The sequence below is a fragment of the Manacus vitellinus genome, unplaced genomic scaffold (assembly GCF_001715985.3).
Source record: "Manacus vitellinus isolate BGI_N305 unplaced genomic scaffold, ASM171598v3 scaffold_6_pilon, whole genome shotgun sequence".
NCBI classification, from domain to species: domain Eukaryota; kingdom Metazoa; phylum Chordata; class Aves; order Passeriformes; family Pipridae; genus Manacus; species Manacus vitellinus.
The window spans coordinates 13,212,790-13,230,081 of record NW_021940750.1 but is presented as its reverse complement, the minus strand read 5'-3'; the positions used below and the strand labels follow the sequence as shown (position 1 = coordinate 13,230,081).

The 17,292-nt window shown below is 37.1% G+C and overlaps 1 protein-coding gene across 1 annotated transcript in view; it reads right to left on the bottom strand.

Moving 5' to 3' along the window:
- The window catches only part of AQR (aquarius intron-binding spliceosomal factor), a 50,138-nt gene that overhangs the window by 15,711 nt on the left and 17,135 nt on the right, over positions 1-17,292 (bottom strand). The window contains exons 16-25 of the mRNA XM_018082295.2: positions 15,653-15,794; positions 14,721-14,899; positions 13,671-13,838; positions 13,088-13,257; positions 8,729-8,970; positions 7,087-7,230; positions 6,517-6,586; positions 5,895-6,005; positions 3,746-3,855; positions 1,077-1,212 (exon numbers count right to left, since the gene is read on the bottom strand). Of these exons, the coding sequence (XP_017937784.1) occupies positions 1,077-1,212; positions 3,746-3,855; positions 5,895-6,005; positions 6,517-6,586; positions 7,087-7,230; positions 8,729-8,970; positions 13,088-13,257; positions 13,671-13,838; positions 14,721-14,899; positions 15,653-15,794 (1,472 nt within the window). The remainder of the gene's footprint in view (positions 1-1,076; positions 1,213-3,745; positions 3,856-5,894; positions 6,006-6,516; positions 6,587-7,086; positions 7,231-8,728; positions 8,971-13,087; positions 13,258-13,670; positions 13,839-14,720; positions 14,900-15,652; positions 15,795-17,292) is intronic.

The window sequence follows — 17,292 nt, the reverse complement described above, 5'->3', positions numbered from 1 at the left end:
TGGGCTGCAGGTAAGACAATCTGCTTTACTATGATCCTCTCCTTGAGCTACGGAGAAACCTCTGCTCTGGTGCCTGGAGCACCTTCTGCCCCTTCTTTTCCTTCTGACCTGGGTGCATGGGGTTGTTCCTCACACTTACCTCTCTGCCCTCAGCTGCTGCAGAGTGGTTTTTGACCTGTTCTCAGAGAGGTTTTCACAGAGGCACCACCAGTGTCGCTGATGGGCTCAGCTTTGGCCAGCAGTGGGTCTGTTGGAGCTGGCTGTGTCCAGCACAGGGCACTCCCTGGCCTCTTCTCAGAAATCATCCCTGCAGCCACTGCTACCAAAACCTTGCCACATAAGCCCAGTACAGAAGTAATTTATTATCTCCACTTACAGTACTTTGGTTTAAATACCAACTGGGATTCATTTAGGAGGAAACTCAGCCAGAAGATGAGCTTTAGCAGTGCTCCCAGCACACTTCAACACCTAATGTCCATTTAATGTTAAGACCCACACTAAGGCTAGCCCAGAGTAACTTTTGTAAAAACATATACAGTGGATGCATTTAATCCTAAGTACTACTCTACAGGTCTTCTTATGCAACACTAATTGCTAATGTAGACGTGTCACTGAAAAATATATGGAGGGGAAATGAGGGATACACAGTATACAAAAAAAAAAAAAAATCACAATTTTGTACACTAAACATTTGATTTCACATTGGCATTTAATGCCATAAAAGCCTTCTAGCAGGACCATCAAGTACCTGCTCCAGTGCTGGTCGAAAATGTAAAGCAGCCCACAGATTTTCTTATCTGAAGGAGAAGCTTCAGATTAGAATCTTGCCAGCAGTCATAAAGGGCAGCCGTGCTAACCTTTCAATTGGCGAGTCATCAGGCAGGATTTGAAACAACAGCAATTTACAAGCAAGTCACGTAGCAATTTAAATTTTGGCTGGTATTGTATTGTGCACCACCAAGGAAAAAGCATTTTAGTTTTACACTCAACTCTGAAAAATTCACTGCAATTTTTTACAAAGTGTTTCATAACATATTTAGGTCATACAGTCTATGTAGAAGTATTTCAATCCTTACTTGGTATAAGAAAAAGTGGCCAGCTGTTTCACAAGTGTAAGAAACATCTCCTGGGACTCCAAGACTCTCTTGTAGTCGCCCAACTTCTCGTAGAAGTTCAAGTCTTCGAGCCAGCACATAATTAACTCTTCCATACCTAAGAAACGGATTAAATATAACATCATTTTTATTTAAGTGTATTTAATTCAAAACTGTTTTATCTAAGTATCACAATGAGAAATAAAAAAAACCAAGAATTTGCTACATGGTGTATATTTTTATCAATTGAGCCCTAACAATCCACAAAGCCATGCAAGAATCAGTGCTTTAGATAAAGGTCTTTTTATCCTACACTTCAACTGAAGTTCCCTAAGTGTTAATAATACATTCTCATGATGTACTCGTGAAGGAGGAAAGCATTACTTCCCATGTACTGTTTAGAAACTAGGGTACATTACACACAAGTCTATGGACCATCATAAACAAAACCTATACCCGGAGTTTCAGCAGGAAAAGGTTTACTTCCTTTGGCAATATACAAAATGTCATGTGATAATTAGCACACCATAACAGGCAGGTCTGCACTCACTCATAAGAGATCCTGTACTCCTACATGCCCACTGAATAGCTTCTATGACTTCTATAATTAGTCTGTAACCTACTCCTTCCATTCTTCCTTCTCTTACACAATTCAAGCCAAATTTTTTTCCTTTAGGAATCAAATTCTTTATTGCACGAACTCCTCCCCTCCCAGAATCATTAAAAGAACAAAAATCAATGAATCAGATTTTCTTTAAAAGAAGACTAATTTAGAAGTGTTATAAATGGATGGAATTAAAGAAGTGAGAGGAACAGGACACTTTCTTTTGAAAATGCATAAATACTTAAAACCTCAAATGTGAAAAATGGCTAACTTTCAAGTTCTTATTAAACTTAATATTCATAAAATATGCTTTCTGCACAGAAAATACCCAGCACTATCTCTGCCACAATGAGTTCATTGTCTTATTTAGAAGAGTATTAAAGCTGGAGATTTGAATTTACTAAGGTACAACTGAATACAATAGTGCTGACAACTGGCAAAATCCAAGACTATGGAGAAGGAACTATGACAATTAAGATCCTTGAAATACTAAATAGTTTTTTCTTTGTCAACAACTCTAATCCATTATAATTAAAAGTGGCTGCAACCAGTTGTGAGATTTTTTTTCCCCACTCACACTTCCCGTGACCTCTTATTTCTCACAATTTAAGTCATATGTCCTCTTTTATGTATTCATTCACTCTTTTATGTATTCATTCATTCCTACAAAAATTTTCTTTAGCTGATCCCCTTTGTGCTTCAGTGACAGTACCAGTTTAATCAGCTCCTCTCCACCTCATGTTCTTATACCCCCTGCTGTGTTTTGCTGTGCTTGCAGAGGGTGCAAAAAAGGAACACCGAGCTTGCAAGCAGGACAAATTCCTTAAGCAGTATTGTGCCCTCAAAAGCAACCTCATGCAGAAAAAGCATGAACTCAGAAGCAACCTAAAAACAAACGTAAGGCATATGAGAAATAAACTTCTCACAGTCGTGCAGCCCACCTTCAAATATATTCATCAACCTTTACCCCTCCCTCCCAAACTGCCAGAACCCGTAACACCTGCAGTAATATCCCATAGGTCCGAAGTTACCTTGAAAAAGTATGAAAAGTGGCAATGTAGAGTGTCTCAAACAAAACTCCTTTTAATAATGAGCACTACTGTTCAAGGAATATACTAAACTATGGATATTACTAAATAAATATTTGCTATGGCATTATATCACTAGGATTTTCGCTATCAAATTTCTGGAATAATTTGATTATGTCAAAGCATTCAAATTAAAAGAAAAAATCACAAGATATTTATTTTGCTAAATGCTCAACTATGTATACGTGGGTAGCTTCTAGTGACTACATGTAATTTTTACTACAGCTTTTGAAGTCAAAGTATTGCTATGAGAATCCAGTACTGGACAGTTCAAATATTTCCAGTGCAGACCATTATACCCGTGCTTACACTTATGAATGTGTTTAATCCTACTGACGTCAATTGGACTAACACCTGACAAACATACAAATATTTAGGAGAAAAGATTCTTAAGTCTTTATACCGATACAGAGTTGATAGCTTTCCTTATGTATGTATAATTCAATATGTTATCAATGAAATATTGCTTAACCTCGAAGTTGTTTATCTGAAGAATTAAAAGCAGAAAGTTTAATTTCATTTTTTTTGTTTACTAATGTAACATTCACTGTAACAGTAGAAGTGATATCATATTTGCAAAAAAAATTGCAGCTCCGAAAACCTACCTTTATCATTTTAACTTCTCCCACAGATTAATTCTATAAAAGGTATATGAGCCCAAAAATTATAATGGACTACTTTTATTCAAGCAGTTGAGTTTGTCAAAAAGCAACTGCCTGATTCTGCCTTTAGATTCTCAAGGGAACACAGTTTCTGCAGCAGGTAATAACCAAAATTACTGAACCCTGTATGGAAAACTAGCATACTCTGTGTTACTGAGATTCAAAAATATGAGAAAGGTAAAAACTTGTCAAACACAGCTCCTTGTACATTTACATGGGAGGTAGAGTGGATTCAACACACACATCTTGCTACAATGTTTATGCAAGTGAGTTTATCATTAGCACCTCCTTTCTCACCTGCTGAAATCTTTCTCCGTCTCTAATTCCTCTTCTCCGTGACCCAGACGCAGAAGGTGACGCTCATCAATGTCTAGAGCCATGATTTTTTCAAACAGCTGGTTCAAGGCCTAAAGATTGACAAGAACAGGAGAAAAGGTAGTTTTTAGAAGATTCAGAGGCTCTTGCAGAGGAAAACTGAGGAATCACTTGTAAGCAAGCTAGGAAATTATGCCTCTTTTAGTATAAATGGAAGCTGAAACAAAGTTAATATTGAAACTTTTAATCTTGACAACAGGGAAATTAGCCTACTAACACTCTTGTATTTCCATACTTTATATAATAATTAAATTGGATTTTACAATTTTAAAATTTAATTCTATCACATAGTTAACTTAGTTGATAAATCCATCAGTTTAAAAAACTGCCTCAAGAGGCACACTTTGTAAACATTGATTGTTATTAGATGACTTTAAACAATGTAACTTTTACTGTGCACTAGAAGAGCATGATCTGGTACTGACTATCAGGTGCTGTGACTATTCCATTTGGATAATGTTCTCCCTTAAACTCTTCAATTCTCTAATTGCTTAATATCAACTGTCTAATTCAGAGGAATTGTTTATCTCAAAGGAGCAACTTTGTAAGTGCTGCATCATCAAGTTATGAAACTAAGAATAAACATAGGCAAGCTGCACTTAGCTGGAAGTCACGCATCAAAGCATAGGGAACAAACTGCTGAGATACAATTTATTTCCCGAGGTAGAATTTCAAGATCATGTCCTCACAGAAGTCCAAGTCTGGTAAGAAGTCTCCTACCCGCCCCAAAATATTTTCTTCCCCTTCTCCTCAACAAACACGCTCTCAACTCTTTCTCCAAACTTCACTACCTGTCACTCTCCCGCAGCCCATTGCAGATTGGCCTTTATTATTCCAGGCTGTAATTCCTCACCAAAGCAAAGCCCCCTACACCATTCTTTGATCAACAGTGTAAGTGCCTGATCCTGTTTTGATGAGAAAAGATGAAATGTTTTTCAAGGGTTTTTCAGTTAAAACAGCTCATAACTTGGACAATACAGGATAATTAGGGAGACCAGGAAATAAATAACCCTGGTTTCCAAACAAATCGTTCCAAATCAGATGCAGATTCCATAGAATATAGAATATGCTGAGTTGGAAGGGACCCATCAGGATCGCTGAGTCCAACTCCTGGCCCTGCATAGGACACCCCAAGAATCACACCATGTGCCTGAGAGCATTGTCCAAATGCTTCTTGAACTCAGACAGGTTTGGTGCTGTGACCACTTCCCTGGGGAGCCTGTTCCAGTGCCCTCTGGGTGAAAAACCTTTTTCCTGCTATCCAACCTAAACCTCCCCTGACACAACTTCATGCTGTTTCCGTGGGTCCTGTCATTGGTCATGAGAGTGAAGAGATCAGTGCCTGCCCCTTCTCATCCCTTCACAAGGAAGTTGTGACTGTGATGAGGTCCCCTCAGTCTCCTCTTCTCCAGGCTGAAGAGATTAAGTGCCCTCAGCTGCTTCTCATACGGCTTCTCCTCCAGATCCTTCACCATCGTTGTAGCCCTCCTCTGGATGCTCTCTAATAGCTTAATGTCTTTTTTATATTGTGGTGCCCAAAACTGCACACAGTACTCAAGGTGAGGTGACACCAGTGCAAAGTAGAATGGGAAATTTAGAGTAAGGCTCTTTAAGACTTTTAACATTATTTTTTTTAGTTTATATATACTTGAGAAATAGCAGTTAGACTCAATCTCTTATGAATGGGAAGCAAACAATCAGCTGAAGAGGCCTTCCCTTAAGAGCATGAAGCACAGAGCAACCAGTGTATGAGAAAGTTAATTAGCAAAATCTGGCATGCACACAATGAACATGCAACTGTAAGAACTGAGCAGAGATTTTCTCAAAATAGTTTCTAATTTCTACCTCTAATCAGTTAAATGTATTAAAAACTTCCGATAAATAGCTCAGAACTACATACCTCAAATTCAAAAATTTAATTTCACATTATGAAACTGGCAAAACTACACACAAGCCAACTCAAGCTTTCATTGTTAAGAGACAACTGCAATCCCAAAACTACTAATTTCAATACCTACTGTTCTTATAGATTGTAATTACAAGAAAATTTCACACATGATTGACACTTTACCTGATTAGAGTGGGTAACTATAAGAGTTCGTTGTTCTGGGAAATTATGATAAAGATTGGATATTATCTGCACTGCTACATCAGTTTTTCCAGTACCTGGTGGACCCACTACCTAAAATGAAACACAATTAAAAAAATTAAAGCCAAACAAAAATCAATACATTATTAGAATACTGCACAATAAAAACATTTAGTCAGCTGGGAAAAAAACTCAGAACAATCTCAAACTGTATTGACAATATACAGTGCTTCCTGGCTTTGCTGAACTTCAGGACCAAATACAATTTATCATAAAAGACTCATTCAGACTAGTTAGGGAGATTCCTGACTAAAAGGAATATGGTAATCCAGCATATGAAGTACTGATTGGTTCCACTACCCATGGAAACAGACCTCCTCAGAGAAAAAAGGTAGTTTAGCCTCAGAACTGGCTGAACATGAGGGAAACGGCGAAAAGAGCATCAAGACACATGCAACTGAAAAAGAGTCACGTAACACAGACATAAAGAACGGGGGGGAAAAAAAAAAAGAGAGCTCATTTCTTTTATTTACTCAAAAAACTACAACTGAATTTACCTAAAGCCAGAATCAAACAAATAAGATAACAGAATCCCTAAAAATACCATAGTTAGTCCAGGCTGCATTCCCGCACGTATAGCTTCAATCTGAGTATGGGTAAATTGAATAGTATTGCTGTAACAAAGCAAAACAAGATCAGATAGCTGATAGACTTTGCCAACAGTTTTGATAAAAGCAATTGTTTTAACAAGTTTTATTTAAATTATTGGCTAAATCACTCCAGAACTACACACTTACAAACTCTTGCATAAATTAAATCAACATTGCAACTATCTTCTTTATAGACACAACAGTCTTGCAATTTCTAAGCAAGATAATAAATCATGTTGTCCATGTGACAACAAATTTATCCCATCTAAAAGACTGTTTGTCTTTTATTTATTATTTGCAGAGAATGCTGTAAAATTATTTAGGTATGATTTTCCTAATATTCAAAATCCTAGACAAAAAAATACTAACAGACAGTATTTCTCTCTGTTCTTCAAGTCAATTTTTTAATAGAGAGGGGATAATAGAATAGTTTCATTTAAATATAAAACAAATCATCTCCTTTCTGAATATGAACTGCTATGCATGTGTTATTATTTTAAAATAAGTTCTCATCCATTTATTACCGTTTTGGTTGATTATATGGATACGGTCCCCTGTTTGGAATGACATGAGGCTCTACAATCAGTGTTTTAGCTTCTTCAGAGTTTTCTTCATTTCCATCTTCTTTTCTTTTTGTTCCTTTACCTCCTTTTATTGGGAAAGTTATCCTGTAACACATAACTTAAGGTTACACTTAAATGTGTTTAATACAACACAGACTGTCTTAAAAGTTTATACAGAAATATTTCTTTATCACCATTAAGACAAACTTTCACAAAATAAGGAAACAAGTGCTGCAAATACTTTGCAAATACAAAAACCAAGTACTAATGAGGATAAAGAAATTACAAATAAACTGATGAAGCTGATTAGGCAAAAAGTATGTCAAAAGCACTATTTTCATAGCTTGAAATCCAGGAGCAATGCTGAGAGCCAGCTGGAAAAAGATGTGTCAATGTTCTAAATTGCCCCAAAACATGAAGCCTTTTATCCTCCCATTTCAATTTTTTTATAGCCATCTGTATATGTTAGCAAGCTTCTCTAATTCAGAAACAAATCACAGGTGAAGGAATCCTGATGCCTATTCAACTATCTCCAGACAAAACTTAAGAGATTTACTGTTACAGATATCTTCAGTTTCTTTACAGGACAAATGCAGCAGTACAAAGAGCAATAGCTCTTCATAAAGAGCAATATCTGTCTTAATCTATGTACTGAAAATGAACACTAAATCATTGAGGAAAATTGTGAGATCTTTTCTTGATAACTTCAGATTACTTTTATATCATTATATAGTGTTAGTGCCTTCTCCATACAAATTCTTCATGCAGTGTTTCCAGAAAAAGCATGGAAGATTACCTCCATGCTTTTCAAGATTCAATTTAACCATGATAAAAGATGGACCGGTGCACGAGAAAGACATCTTTTCCCACCCCAAATCCATTCCTTCAAAAGGAAAAGTATTTCACTTCTCATTAACTTATAAGTGAGAAAAAGATACAGTTTCTTTAGCTGAAGAACCTGTTCTCCAATACTATGCATTGTGAAACTCAGTTGCCAAAGTTAAAGGAGGTGCACCAGGAGAGACAGAACTGTTGAGTCTCCAAACAGCACCACCAAAACAAAAGGTGTAGATGACACTTAGCTGTCACAAAGGCAGGCATCTTATTTCAGAAACCATTTCTAAAATAAAATAAGCAATATGGGATTTCAGACTTAACCCCTTGTTTTGCGTGAATGGTGTTTCCAAAAGCTCAAATTTTAACTGATGTTGAAATTCCTGTTCTTAGCTTGCTTTAATGAGACATATAAGGAAAATATGTAATTAAAATTCTTTAGGTTGACCTTGAGGAGGCTAGATAACATAATGCAGAAGTGAATACTACAGAAGTGAATACTACGTGTCTTGATTCTATCTCCTACTTTTGCTTCTCCCATATATTCCATAGGCTGATCTACAAGCAATGCTCTGATGCATTTTTGTACAGAATAGAACAGAAGCTGGTCTTGAGCCTAACTGTAGTACGGTTAACTCTGTCATGTAACTGTCTAAGTCTTAACATATCTTAAAAGAAAGAGCACCTCCCCTCAACCCCTGAACATAACTTCATCTGACAACATATTTCAGCAAGAATACCCAACCAGTACTTGAAATATTGAGATCACCTGAAGGGAGGTACATGCAGAACTGGATTGTTAACAGTGACTTTAACATTGTATCCAGGAAAGCTAGCTTTTAAGTGATCAATAGACAGGAAAGTGTCATTAAAATCCAGAGTTGCAATCTGATTTGGCATTTTGGAATAGTGTGCACTACTTGGGTCTCCATATCCAAGAATGATGTCATGCAGCCAGTCAGGAACCACACAATCTGTGTTCATCAAATTCCTAATAGTCTCCAGAAGAGCCTGCAAATTAGAAAAAACAGAAAAATAGGACTGGAGAGATTGACTTTTTACCAAGCAAAAATCATACTGAAGACCAATTAAATCTGTTCTGAGATGACAGAATGTAACTTTTTAATTGACATTCTTTAGTTTGGTTACATTGAGTCCATATATAGAGTGTATATATGCATCAAAACACCAGTATCAAAACACATAAGCCCTGCAGTCGGGCTGGCAGCCCGCCCACCCCACACCCCTGCAGCCTGTGACTGGCTACAGCACAACTCACTCTGGCCTAGAAGGCACTGACCAGGCATCCTGCCTGGGAGGGAAAACTGAACTCTATAAATACACGAGACTCCATGAGATCTTCTCTCTTCTCCCTCTCCAGCTGGCACCATGCGAATCATTGAATCTTATTGGTAACTATTCCCTCTCCTTTCTCTCTCTCTTTTCTTTATTCCTTTCAATCTGTTTCTTCTTTTACTCTTTTCCTTCTCTTGTGGGTAACTTAAAACCAATGAACTGTGGTTCACTATAGCTGGTATATAGATTGTTTTAGTGGGTGTTTCCTGTGGAATGGGTCTTTGTGCTGAATGTTTTAGTGAAATACTTTTTCTTGGTTGTGTTTTACTCCTGTAAAAACCTTTCGCCAAAATATCTTTTTTTTCTCACTAAATTAAAAAGAATTTCTCTTCGAGAACAGTGTGTGACTTTCTCTGGACACTAATTAGAGGTTATAACAAACCAAAAGGCTTTTAAAAAGTCTTAAATAAAAATGTAACAGCTCCGGGCAGTTTATAGCTTAACCTGGAGCACAACAACATGCCAGCAAACATGGACACAAATGGATGGCAATCACAGTGCATCAGCAGTCCAGACCAGAATATAATACAGAATCTCCAAATGCCAATCTTGTAAAAGCATAATCAGTCAAATCAAAGCATGGAATTTTATTCTGATAGTCTACATTTACATATCCATCTCCAAAGGGTAGGATTCTCTGCCCTTTTCTTGCTTGAGTTTATCATTCACGGAATCAAGTAATGTGATCATCATCCCTGCTTAGTCAGCTTCCTGATTTCTTCCCTTTACTCAGCATCTGGAGTGCTGTGTCCAATGCTAGGCTCCCCAGGACAACAGACATAGACATAATGGAATGAGTGAGAGCTACTAAGACGATTAAGGGATTGGAGAATCTATTGTATAAGAAGTTGAGAGAGCTGGGACTGTTTAGCTCCAAGAAGAGAAGACTCATGGGGTGACAGAGAATTTTATCACTTTGTATAAAAAAAAAGTAATGAGAGGAAGTAAGGACAGTGGAACTAGAGTCTGCTCAGTAGTGTCCTGTAAAAGGACAAGGGGCAATGGTAATAAATGGAGATACAGGAAATTCCACTTAAATACATAAAAATGTTTTTACCGTAGGGGTAATAGAACACTGGAACAGGTTGTCTAGACTGGTTATGTAGTCTCCATCAATGGGCACACCCAATTCCAACTGTAGAAAGTCACAGGATCTTGAGCAACTTGCTCTACCTGTCTCTGCTTTAAGTAGGGTTTGGACTAGATCATCTCCAAAGGTCCCTCCAGCCTCAACCATTCTCCTAATCTATTCCTTCCAATCTCAAACACGCTGTGAATTCTGTGATAGCCCTTCGAAGTCACTAAATTGAAGGCAGCTTAGCTCTTCTGAAGCCTGAAGGTCCTGCCATTCCTTCAAAGGTTCAAGATTTATGGATGGACAAGCCCTATATAAATTAAAAATATTTATATTTTTGTTGCAAACAGAGAACGAGTACTTCTGCCTTAACTGTATATTAAGTATAGCATGATATGTTTGTGCTAAGAAAACCATGGCTTTTTCAGGTAGTATTTTTAAATCTAGATGATTAGTTTCTCAGAGGAAAGCAGGAGAAGTATGTCCCTAACAGTTAATATGCTCCTTCTACATCACAAAAACTTTGCTTCAGCTTTTCAAAAGTAACTTCTATGCATGTAAAAATAGTAATATTAGTTCTTGTAAGAACTAACACTGCTGACCAATTGTAGTGACATGGTGGTGTCACCTCTAGCAAACACATTGCATTTGCACTTTCTCTGCTGTCTCACCTGCTTAATTTACTAAGACTGCACAAGAGTTCTCGTCTTCTCTCCTACAAGCTCAGCTTTAACCTTCAAGCTGCCTTCTATCCGCTCAATACATTGTCCAAACTAATCACAGCACTATCATGTTTTCTTTTATCCAGATGAAGTTACAAAGGTTTGCAAATGACATGGAAGGCATGCACCTCAACTGGTAGCAATGTGATAAATGTGGAAATACCTTAGTTTATCTTGAAAAATAAATACATGAGACTTGAGTAAAAACCAGCATAGAATGGTTTGCATTGGGAGTTGCCTGTAAATTAACTGCAAGAACATAGCACAAATTTGAAAGCTACACTCATATCTAACAGCAATTCTGAACAAACTTAACCATTCACTGCAGCACTTTCCCTCTTGCTACAACAAAGTATGTATGTGAATGACAACACACATCTATAAGTGCTTGTACACCAATAGGCTTTGGGAGAGAGCACTTTTACTTATAACGTAAAATGAACTTGCCACAGACACACAACATGTGCAACTGGTTCTGGTGAGGTTTTTTTAAATGTATTTATAAAGGACTCTCTATGAAGTACTTTCAATATACCAATCTACAGCTGGATGGCACCAGAATGGTCTAAGCAGGCTTCAAGCTACTGTTTCACACCAGAGACATCTTTCTAGTTAGAGAAAAAAGAAGTCCATGTCTTCCTGCCTGCCTCTATCCATTTACACAGAATTTGCTTCAGAATCCTTTAAAATGAAAATCACTTCAATTATGTAACGCATGATTTTAAGGCACCAAAAGAATGGTAGTTTTTCATTTGTGTTGTATTTTTGTAATGGAAAACTCAAGGAACATTAAAGATTCAGAGGTCTAAAGAGCAAAGAAAGTGAATAAGAAATATTTTTAGGTTTACAAAATTATGTACCCTCACAGTGAAAAAGACCAACAGTATCTTGTGCTGCATTACCAAGATGCCCAGCAGGTCAAGGGAGGTGGCTCCTTCCTTTCTGCTCAGCACTGCTGAGGCTGAATCATGGAATGGTATTTGTAGGAAGGGATCTTTAAAGCTCATCTAGCCCAACTCTCCTACAATGAGCAGAGACATCTTCAACTAGATTGGATTGCTCAGAACCCTGTCCAACCTGACTTTAAAAATTTCCAGGGATGGGGCATCTACCACCTCTCTAGGTAGCCTGTTCCAGTGTTTCATCACCCTCATTGTAAAATATTGCTTTCTTATAACACTACCCCTTGTACTACTGCTATTAAAAAGTCTGCCTTCCTTATAAACCCCCTTACTGAAAGAGTGCAATAAGATCTCCCTGGAGCCTTCTCTTCTGCAGGCTAAACAACCCAAACTCTCTCAGGCTTTCCTCAAAGGAGAGGTGCTCCACCCCTCCGATCATCTTCATGTCCCTCCTCTGGAGTCACTCCAACAGGTCCACACCTCCCTTGACCTGCTGGCCACTCTTCTTGTGATGCAGCCCAAGATTCAGTTAGCTTTCTGGGCTATGAGTACACACTGTTTGCTCATGTCAAGTTTTTCATCCACCAGTACCTTCAAGTGCTTCCCTGCAGAGCTGCCCTTGATCTGACACATTCCAATACCCAATAAGAAATTGATCCAGTGATGCTCCCAAAAACTAACAGGTTCTTCTGACTTTAACCTTTTGAGTAGCTACTCCTTCTCCCACCCTTTTTTCCCATTTTTCAATATTCCTTTTGCTATTACATCAGGTAACAAAACCCACATACCTGCTTAACCCAAAAGGCCAAATCTGTAGGCTTCCTGTTACAGGACTGAAATTATAAACTAATGTTTCATTATATACTTAGGTGAAGAAGCAGTGTTCTGATTTTCAGTTAGTTCAACAGTTATCTGTAGGGGAAGGTTATCACCAGCTGACATGCTGTAGTTTACTAAAGGGATGCAATGTTACCTGAAAAGCTTAACTACATGCATCAAAAATAAACAAGTCTCAGTACTGCTGGCATATTCAGACAAACTCTTACCTAAAACTCAAAGAGCAAGTACCTTACCTTGAAATTGTTTTCTTTTGGCTTTCTTCTCATTATTATATTAAATGTCTCATAAACATCTTCTGCTCCATTTTGGATTGTATTGGTCATGTCTTGTTGATACTGGTTTGGGTCTAGAAATACTCTGTATGTTCTGCAATCACCTTTAAGTCTTGGTTTGGGTTCAGGTCCTGCCCGTAATGAAACAGCAAGATTAGAATTTGAATTAGTGCTAAAAGCAGGTTACCATTCAAATAAGTGATCCATAATTGTTCCTCAAATTAAATTTAGGCAAATTCACATGATGCAACTAATTTCTGCACAGTAATAGAAACATTTTCATTGCATTATTCTAACAGTTTTTGAATATAATCTATTTTATTCCTAAAACAAAAACATACCGGATTTATTTAATTAATGTAACTACATCAGATTTTACCAGAGGAAACTAGTGAACCTTTTCCAGGCTGCTTATGGAATTTGCTTGGTTTTTTCCAAGTAGGTAATTAATTCAATGAGCATTCCTTAACAGAGAAGAAAGTTAACGACTAAGCTGTTAAAAATGGAAAAATAAAGAGAGACAAAAAGCTTTGGTATATCATACCTTCTTCAATAACACGCCCTTTCTCATCCAACATGCCCTGAATTTCACAGCCTCTGACATACACCAGACCAGTCTGCTCAACAAAAGGTTGTCGTCGGTCAAACTTGGTGCCGTAAGGTTGCATGGGACGTACCGTAATCAAAAAGCAGACATCATGTTTACGCAGACCTGAATCCCAAAAGGAATATTCAGTGATTTGATTGAATGGCATTTCCCTTATCCATTTCTTATAAATATATATATATATATAAGAGAATACACTAGGTGCACTAGCTAGGTGCACCACTTCAGTGCAGTGAATTCTGCTGTCATCCTCCTAGATTTTCTACTTAATTAGAAATCTACATTCCCAAACTTGTATCTGCTTATTTATCACACACTCCTGCTTTAGTATTTGTGCTACACGACCTGTAATCACACCATGCAGCTGCAGCTCCAGCATATTTATCAGGTTTCTCTAACAAAAGAGAAGGGAGTGACATTTACTGATAATACAAGTGCATGCCTCCATGCCACTTGCCAACACGGTCAACTACAGTTCAAATCCCCAAGCAAAAGAACTGTCATCTGTGGATACTTATAAGAAATAGTATCTGGTACCGTCAACAATTCATAACAGTCAAATATACTGAAAACTACTCAAATGCACTGGTTTGAATTAAATTAAAGTCTGTTCTCTCCACTTGTGTATGAGACAGATACCTTATTTCCCATACTTTCAGTGCTACATTATTAGCATATGTATTAATTTAAAATGTTAACTTTCCACATTCCCTGTAAAGGACAGAATTCTACAGTTAGTAACTGAATGACATCAGTTACATTCAGTTGCCAACAGACATCTAAGTACTTTAATAATTTCAATCTTCACTTTAGTAAAGTATAAACTTCTTAGACTTGGAATTTGAGTAACTGACTTCTAAATAGTGTATTAGGATTGACATAACTGTACCTTGGATTAAAACCCCCTTTTCCTACAAATAAGATTACATCAAAATGTATTTTGATGAGCACCTATTTTAAGCACTTTTCTTCAAAGAACATAAATACCTTCCCATTCGTCTTTGATGTTATCTCGGACATTCAAATTAATTGTGACATCTGCTCGTACTCGCATGGGCCAGTTTTCACCAATATTGGGCTTTGCCACCTCCACCACTGTGAAAGACACAATGGGTTGTGCCATCCTAGCCCATCCACCAAAGACCACACCTCCGTATTCTGATAACCTAAGAAATAAACCCCAAAGTTTTGTTAGTCATTATCTGATAACATATTCAGTTCTTTTTTTAAAGTGTGAAACAATTTACCTAACAGTAAGTTCTAAGACAAAAGCAGAATACTTAATTTCACATGCTACTGAATTAGATTCACATAATCCTGCATTTTAGAACTGATGCATAACACGAACTGACTTATATTTCAAGAAACAAAGGCAACTTATGCTAGCATTATAAAAAAAACAACCAACCAACCAAAAAAACCCAACAAAACAACTCACAAAGACAGAAGAAAAAGGGAATATAACAAAATGCAACTACTGAGTATAAAAGACAGCACACCAAACGAACCCTTGAAATCTAAAGAGGATTAAAATGTGGCAGATAGCAAATTCAAGAATATTCAGGAACCCCTGTCACAAACCAGAGGAGCTGAGATGGTAAGTTTCCATGTTTTTTAATGTCAGCCAAGGCTTAGTACTTATGGAAAACTAACTCATCCATCTTAACACAACAAGTTGTTGGCATCCAACATACCGCCTTTAACCCCCCTACAGGGATACATATCCACACATCCTCAAAATCTCATCCCTTGGGATGGCAATACCCTATAGAAGGAATAAGTATAAAACACAGTATCTGTGTAATAATTTTAAGCACAGTAGTTACTATATACTTAGTATACACACAATATCAGTTATTCATTCTCGAATGCACTTTGATTAGAATTGAACTGACTGGTTTGCAGTTAATAAATATTACCATGGTTTCATCCTACTGACACTATCTTCAATGTCCTGTCTGATTTCATAGGTAGACTCTAAGCGGAAAAGATTGAAGTTCCTCAGCAGGTAGTCATGAAGAGTCAGAAACTGCAGATTCAATTTGGGAAGTGCAAGACAGCCTAAGGGTTTAAGGGTGGAGGAGGAGAGGTATTTGATGAATAAACACAAAGAAGATGAATTAATACAATGTTTCTATGAATTCATACATACATGCATGCATTGTTCTATAACTGCCATAGTTGTTATCCTGCGAGATTCTGAGAACTACCCCTTTTAATCAATATATGCCTCTAAAAAGTACCTATTTTTCAGGTTCTCTCTAAATTAACCTGCACAAGATTGAAGGAACTGTCATCCTTCTAGTAGTAATACAGTGACATATTTAAATATTAAATCCATCCCTGTATTCAGACTACAACAAAACTGATTTTATGAAAATCAAATGCAGGGTAAAATAATGGTACTTTGGGAATGCAACAATTAGGTTAGCATTAAATAGTGATGAAAAAGGCTCATTAACTACAAACCCCCATGCATTATCCAACAATTCCCTAATTCCCATGCTTTATGTTTATTAGAAGCCACAAAACCCATTAATGTAGAAAAAAGCTTTAAGTCAAGAAATCAAATTTTAATACACAACTCTTCTCAAAAGTTTCTGTTAATGTTTTAGGTTTTTTACGAGAATGACAAACACAGGAAGATTAGATCTAACTACACAAGGAGTATTAGAACTCCTAGACAGGTCCTGAAGCTTGCATCTTTTTAGGGTAGACTCAGACGCAAATTTTTCACAATAAAAATTCTTGTAAGTTACTCATTACTGGACTAATATTTCAGTTTGAAAAGCTACGTTCTGGACCTGTGAAAGCATCACACTTTTGTAACTTGCAATATTATTGTTGAAACCTTTCACTGGTATAGGTACTACATATTGGCTTTCACATGCACTGAGATACAACAGCAGTGAAGAGGTGACAGAACACAGTAATTTCTATTCTGGAAAGCCTGATGGTGATAAAATACTTTAACACATTTCCCAACACCAAGTAACAAACCCTGTCCTGTAAAGCTAGTTATATGCACAAAGGGCAGAATGTGAAAAAACACCTCTTTAAGGTTGCACAGTATTTATCAGACAGATATTCTTCCCCCATTTCATAAGAGAAAAAAACCCCTAAACTCCCATGCTTCTTGGATTAAATTACTCTTACTTAAATTTTAGACCAAAGTAATCAAGCTAGTTTTAGGAACACAAAAACCTTTCAAGACCACAAAAGCAAAACTGTTTTGTTTGAAACCAGGATTGGAGAATTAGATTAAAAAGAGAAAGTGTAAACTAAACTAAGAGAAGCAAAATAGAAAAATATTTGTAATAGTTTGACGGCAACAGAACTACTTCACAATAGTGCCATCAATACAATAATTGCAGAAGAGTTCACCACAGGAGGAAATGCTTCCACCAGCAACCACTGTTACTTGCCAAAATTACATTTCATGCATTATTAAAAAGTCAGAGCAGCTCATCACACCTGTTTCTGCACTGTGTAGTTTCTCCTCCTCCCTCCCTTTCCTCCTCTACTCTAACACATACATTTGTATCATATCAGTTTGGAA